Source organism: Malus domestica, chromosome 10 (assembly GCF_042453785.1).
Source record: "Malus domestica chromosome 10, GDT2T_hap1".
Taxonomy (NCBI): domain Eukaryota; kingdom Viridiplantae; phylum Streptophyta; class Magnoliopsida; order Rosales; family Rosaceae; genus Malus; species Malus domestica.
This window is the reverse complement of record NC_091670.1, coordinates 39,746,920-39,754,597: the sequence shown is the minus strand read 5'-3', so window position 1 is coordinate 39,754,597 and position 7,678 is coordinate 39,746,920. Positions and strand designations below refer to the sequence as shown.

Sequence of the window (7,678 nt, the reverse complement as noted above, 5' to 3'; positions counted from 1 at the left end):
CCTTCTTTTATACTCAAATTCGAATTCTTATGCTCGTATTTTAGATGAATTTAGTCTAGACTATTGCTTATTAAAAACATAGGTTATATAATTCAATAATACCAATTAAGCCAAATTTTATGAAATTATTCTGATCATATCACCATAAACCTACAACAATTTGGTATCATAACTATGTCAACAAATGATAACTTGACCATGACTTTCCCCTTAGCTAAACTAGTTCATAATTCTATAGCTTGATAATATGCACAAGTAGTAAATATATTTTCCTCTTGGAATGTCAACATAAGTTTGACACCGACTGGACAAAAGTAGTTTGTTGAAGAATGACAATGGACTTTAACTAATCCAGTACTTGAGTAGTTTACAAGAAAATAGAAGAGAGAGAAAGAAAAAGTCACCATGGAAATGTTCTGATCAACGAAATTTTTTTCAATGTGACGGGGACATGATTGTCTTTCTGAGTAGAATTGGCATCCAATTAGCTTGGTGAGATGTCAGAGACAAGAGAAGAAATCCGCCCAACAAAAACACACAAAATTAAAATAAGAAGAAAAATTGTGAATAGAAGACTCGAGGGTATGTATGATTGTAGTAGATAGGCAGAGGAGAGAGAGAGAGAAGAAATAGTAGTTGCTGAAGTTTGAGTGTCTGACACAGCAGACGAAAACCTATCGACGGCCGCCACTAGCCAGCAGCCACCCTGTTCTTCCCAGACCAGCAGCCTCTGCAGACTCTGGTCTATCTTATTCTCCTGTTACTGTGGTCCATCTCCTACCCTACACCTCCATATATCTAAAAACCCAGTACAGTTGAACTCTCATTTTTTCTTCTCATAATTTTCTGGGTTTGTTATGGTGATATTGTTCAACGGGTTGAAAATTTTTGCAGATCGGCACGGAAAGGCCGAGTCTTTGGACCGTTTTCCGGTGAAGGTTGAATCTTTCTGTATTGGGTTTCCTGTATTTTGATGAGATAGATGCTGTTATGTGACCGAAAATCGTTTCTGGTATTATCTCCAGCTCCCATAGATTGCTAAAACCTCTCTCTCTCTCTCTCTCTCTCTCTCTCTCTCTCTCTCTCTCTCTCTCTCTCTCTCTCTCTCTCTCTCTCTCTCTCTCTCTCCTGTTTCTGGTTTTCTGCATATCCGCCACTCGTCCAAAATTCTAGAAAAAAGAAGCAAGTCAAACCGCATCGTCTCAAACTCTCTGACACCATTTTTAGAAGGAGAAAAATAAATCCTCGCGGATATCGCTCGATTTCAAGACCATATTTTCCATAAATTTCAAATATCACTTGGGCTTTAATTTTCATTAATTCAATGTGAATGATGAAATGAATGGCCGATGGTTTTGGTTGTAACCAGGGTGGGTGGGTGGAAACAAGAGGAAGGCACACACGGCATGCAGCGAGAGAGCAAGATAACGATAACGATAACGATCGCCGTTAGTTTTGGCAGTTTTGAGTGTCGAGAGATTCTGAAGGATTAGCGTCGGACACGTTGAGCACACCCTCACAACAATCCAATTTCTTCCTCCTCTTTATAAACCTCTGCATGTCGCTTGAAGACTCACATCAACCCATCAAACGATTTCAGATCATCATAAGAGAGAAAGCAACATGCAGCAACAGCAGCAGGAGGGGGGTGAGCAAAACGAGCAGCAGAACCAGGATCAGCGGTTGAAGGCGGCGGCGGAGCAGGAGAACCAGCAGCCACACAGGTGCCCGCGGTGCCACTCCATGAACACCAAGTTCTGCTACTACAACAACTACAGCCTCTCTCAGCCGCGGTACTTTTGCAAGGCTTGTAGGAGGTACTGGACTCAGGGTGGGACCCTCCGCAATGTCCCCGTCGGAGGCGGCTGCCGAAAGGGGAAGCGCGGCAAGGCGGGTTCCTCCTCGGCGTCTGCAGCTAGGACCGTGCAGCCTCAGCAGCCGCAGCCACCACAGAAAGAGCAGGACATGCAGAACACTCTGGGAATTGGCGGCGGCTCCGTTGGGATGTCCACGGAAAACCCGAGCGGTGGTTTGGCTATTCACCATCAGTACTACCCTGGTGCTTCTCATGGGTACTTGTCATCTCTTGCAGGGCTTCAATCTCTGAATCAATCTCAGCCGTTCAATGTTGGGGGTGGTCATGATCCTGCCTCGAACGTGAGCCTGCTGCAGGGGTTCAATCTCTCAGCTCCTTTGGTGGCGACGCAGCCACAGCAGCGTCAGCAGTTTTATCAGATGGGCGGCGGTAGGAGCAACAATCTGGTGGATCAAGCTGGTCCATACCCATCTGAGAATGATCAGTGGCCCCCCCAAAGCTTCGTCAACAGACCATCTTTGAATGCTTCTTCTTCTGCAGTAGCAGCCTCTGACAGCGCTTTGTGGGCCATGGGCAACAACCCCATCACCACCACCAGCAGCAGTGGCGGCAGCACTTCTCTGAACCCAAACCTGTTGCCTGATCTGCCCGGATCATATGGCTCTCCTAATTAAGAGACTTTTAAGGCATGCATATCCCTACAAGCATGCAAATTAATCATATATTTGCTTATGTATACCAAAGGGAGATTACCATATGGATCTCAAAGTGTCCCCTTAATTTTCAGTGTTTATAATTATGTACTAAATTGGTTAATTGTACTTGGTGGTTCAGGTATGTATGATCTTTGTTTGTCATTGAACAAAGATATATATTATGTTGTGAATAAAAGGATAATATTTGGGTCGTAAACATATATAGCTTTTTGTTCAATTCCATGAGTTATTTAGGTGGTTGTGTTTGAACTTAAAATCATCTAGAGTTATTGAGTTAAATGTTTTGTGCTTTTCTTTTTGGTATTTTATGCCTTTATCGTTTGCTCTCATTTAATAATCCAAAATTAATGTTATTTATACCATATTTACTAGGCACGTTGTCAAAAACAAATCTAATAAACACAAAAGTGTTTGAATTGTACGTAGGACTTGCCTTAGAAAGACTGACGTATGTGATTCGTTACCAGATTTACTAACATGTTGAAGACAGACCTAAATAACAAAGATGATATATTCAACTCGTGTGTACAAGTATGCAGGACTCGGACTGGTTATGTGGTCAATGTGATCAATTATCTATACCATAATTACTAAACACGCTGTTTAGACAGATTTAATAAACAGAAGTGAGTTTGATTCATTTACGCTGGACTTGTACTAGACAAATGATCGGTATTTGATCAGTTATTTATATCATACGTATTTACTGACCACGTCATTGAAGACCGATTTAATAAACAAAGCTTAGTTCGATTCATTCATACGAACTCATACTAAATAGATGATTAGTAATGTGATCAATAAATGTTCTCCATATAACACCAGTCGTGTGAAAATTATGTCAAAATGATGGTTTGTAGTTAATTCAAGGTCTTTAAGGAAAAGAGGAAAAGCAAAAAAGTAATGCGAGGGAAATTAAATTTATAAATTAAATAATGTGTCATCAATAAAAAATAAATACGTTTATCAATGTTTAAGTAATAATTCACTTATCAATTTTTATTTAGCTTACAAAATTTAATCTATAAATTTAATCTCCTTAACATAAGAAAAAGACAGTACATGAATTGAAAGCTAGATGCAATGCATGCATAGAGGAAGGTTTAGCTAAATGTGCAGAAAAGTTGATGAACAAGAGTCATATAGATGGGACTTGTTGCATGTGGTGGTTGACTGCAAATGCTTTTAATGAATCATTTGAGACTCAGATTTCCGAATTGCTTTACGATTTATTTATTTATTTTTTTGGTAATTTGCTTTATGATTTATTATCACCATTGCGCTTGGCAGTTGGCAGGTTAAAGCCTGCCTGTTGCAGCTACAACATCTCTTTATTTGCTTTATTTAAAAATAAAATAAAAACACTAAGAAATTCATATGAATGAAATATTGGAAGAAAATGTTATTGCTGCAAATGCAGGCATACCTGATGGAGGAGAAATTTTTCAGTATAACCGGTGTTAACTACATTGTAAAAGATGAAGGATTGATACAGAGGAAGAGGAAGAAGATAGAGAGAACCAAGAGAGATTCTAGAGTGAGAGAGTTTAGAGAGAGAAATAGGATTTGTATTAACTGAGCAAATGAAGATTACACATACTGTTTATATAGAAATCCTTCCTAACTACTTTAACCAAATACTAACTACCTAACTATATTACTAACTATATTACATTTTTACCCTTAATACTCCCCCTCAATCTCAACTGGGGAAACTCAGTTTGAGATTGGAAGAATTGAGACATGGTAGCACTGAAACTGTAGATTTAGGAAAACCACCATTGGATTGATACCCAAACATCTGTCCACATGTAGCACTTTGACTAGAGTCAACACTTTGGATTAGCCTGCGCGCACACAGGTTTTTGAAATAACGATCTTTCTGCCATTGATCAACATCACCATCTGACAAAAGGCAACTATTCAAACATCATCACAGTGAATACTACCTTCAAAACCACTTCAACAGCAAGTCATGTAGAAAACATGACACTGAATCAAACCATACAACTTGAAGTAGATGTACGACCATACGACAGAGAGTAAGCGCGTATACTCAAACCATATCACCAAAGCTTATAGCTTTCCCAGATCACTGAATCAAACAAGTGTACCCCATGACCTCTTTGAAGCTGTTGACTAAAAACCTCTGTCTGTCTGTCCAAATTTCTTCCACTGCCTTACAAATAAAGACATCTGTATGCCGCTGCCTCTATCAGGAGTTGTACACAAGAACAACCTTCTATAAAGTAGTTGTAGCACACCCTCATGCCGGTATAACACTTCTTACGGGATTACCCTTCGTGGGATTCACCGTCAACAATCTCATTCAACTTGGCTTCGGCCTTTAATATTTACAAAAACAGAAAATTAACAAACTATAGTGTGGCATCGGCCTTAACTATAGCACCACGGGATCGCCCTTTGTGGATTTTACCAAAAAAAAAACAACTTCTTTGAACAATGGCATCGGCCTTCACAATTTCAACAATTGAAATCAACATCTATGTAGTATTACCCTTCGTGGGATTTACCTACTCAAACCACGGGATTACCCTTCGTGGGATTTACCGTTAACAACTTCTTCAAACTTTAACGTATAACCGGACTTACTGTAGATTCATGCTAACAACTGAGTTGGTTAGACTCTGAAATGACAGGCTGTGATTAGAAATATACTGCACAACTCCTCAGTTAGCACCTGAACACTCACTCCAGTAACCTTTGCTGAATCTAATAAACAGGCATTGCTGCTTGCTTCGTTGCTTTGCCCTGGCACACTGATCTGCCAAGATTCATTGAAATGGGACTGCCAGTTCCCCTTATTCTCCATTTTATACTGCTAAGATTGGGTGAAACGATAGATACATCACCATTAGTCGAATTGCTGACAGACTGACCAAGTAACAGGGGTTCAGAACCATTTGTTTGGTAATATATAGCCAGTACTTTCATCCTCTACACGGGCAACAACATCCTCCACTCACAAAAACCAGAAACAATGCTAACAAACTCATCTTCAAGACCCAAGATACTTGATACATAAAATAAACTTAAAACAGAACCCATCTTCAAAACCCATCGCACCAAGCCACAAATCACTACAATTCACCTTATTGAATACCCAAAGAAGACTCAAACTGACCACGACAATCAATAGTCTTGAATCCAAATATCCCAAATATTACACTAATATCCCAGAAGAGATTCAAAGATGAACAAAATAGTGAACATTTTCTTACTGAAACATTTAATCATACAGATTATGTGCACTGTGAAAACCCAGAAATCAAGAACCTGATAAGAACTTCAATCTTGACCCAAGAATGCTGAGAGAGAACCGAAACCAGAGCGAGATTCCGGAGGAGCTCCGGCGGAGCATGCTGTCCGTATCGTCGAAGGAGAAGAAGGCGTGTACGGAGGACCAGGAGCAAAACCCACTTGACTGGTACATTGTTCTTCAAATATCCCGACCCAGACTGTAGGACAACAGTTCCATCAGCAAGGCTCACAGCCTTGTCCATCTCTTTCACCACTGCATACTTCCTCGCCTTCTCACTTACCAGAAGCCCGTAATCATCATGTCCCTCACTCTTGGACAGTTTCCATACCCCTTGGTACTCATCTTTCGAAGAAACAATCCATCGGCCTTCAAACGACTCAGAAAATGGCACGTAAAAGATCGAATCGACTTCGTATTCTGAAGAAGTCTAGATCTGGGAAGCAGAGCTTTCAAATCAGCTGTTCCAGTGTGTAGGCAAAATCGAAGGCGCGCTTAGGGTTAAGGCGCGACGGTCCTCATGGCAGAAACATCAGCCCATATGGGATTGGAATCGGTGAAGCCGCCATTTCTCCGAAGTCGAACAAGCCGAGAACTTCTGCTCTCTCTTTCTTTCTCTCTAAAGTCCGTGTTCTTAAACCCTTAATTTTCTTCAAGTGTGTTAGCTCCGAAGTCGAACAAGCCGAGAACTTTGCCTCGGTTCTCCAACTTTCGATCTCTCGCTTTCAATCAGGCACAAGGAGACTCATGAATTTGATCGGAAAGAAATCAACCCAAAAACAAATCAACCTAAAAGAATGATCACGGAAGCACCCAGACGCTTATCCTAACACCTAATGAAAATTTGGAAAAGAAACTAAGCGGGAAACATATGTAAAATAATGAGAAGTAGAACCACCAGAATCCATGGCGTGAGCCTGGTGGCTCTGATACCATGTTAACTACATTGTAAAAGATGAAGGATTGATACAGAGGAAGAGGAAGAAGATAGAGAGAACCAAGAGAGATTCTAGAGTGAGAGAGTTTAGAGAGAGAAATAGGATTTGTATTAACTGAGCAAATGAAGATTACACATACTGTTTATATAGAAATCCTAACTACTTTAACCAAATACTAACTACCTAACTATATTACTAACTATATTACATTTTTACCCTTAATAACCGGTATATGAGATAGTACATCACGTATTATTATACAAACAGTAAGATATGTGTGCTAAAAGTTAATAACTTAAAAAATAAAATTTTCTACCATTTTTATTAAAACACGTGATATACTATTTGTGTTCCTGTTGTAATTAAAAATTTCTTCTGTTGAAGACCATTGTGTTAATTGTCATTGGGTGACTGTGATTTAATTTTTTACGAGACATTTTAGAATTTAAACTTATCATCACTAAAATGCTCTGAGGAATAAGACTGATTTACCTGATTTACCTGTATAGGACACTGTGGTATTTCGAACGGACCACAAGATGCCATGTGTTTCAATTTTCACTGGGCATGGCCAATGGTTACACAAGGGTGGAGTATCAGATGGACAGGTCTCTCTTTAGAGACGTACAACAATATCAAATGAATGATAGCAGGGGAGAATCTTATTAAGGGCAAGTGCCCCTTCAAGTTTTTGTCCTCGAAAAAATAGTGGTCTGAGCAGAAATCAGGATCTTGCTTAAATTGCAATCATTTTTTGTCACTCAATATAACATTGAATCGGATTACGGAGAACAATAATCAACTTACTATCACCACCAACTTCACCACTGGCTCCTCGTCCAAAACCACTAGGAGGTAGATATAACAAAAAGTTTAGTTGTATGGTTGATTTTGGCAGCTCAAGAAGAAGAATTCCCTTCTTCCATAT

General features: G+C 39.6%; 1 protein-coding gene across 1 annotated transcript; it reads left to right on the top strand.

The window, feature by feature from the left end:
• Positions 1-1,623: 1,623 nt before the first annotated feature.
• On the top strand, positions 1,624-2,490 carry LOC103412472 (dof zinc finger protein DOF5.3-like). The gene has a single exon (XM_017326041.3). The coding sequence runs from the start codon at positions 1,624-1,626 to the stop codon at positions 2,488-2,490; it is 867 nt and encodes a 288-aa protein (XP_017181530.1).
• Positions 2,491-7,678: the final 5,188 nt, after the last annotated feature.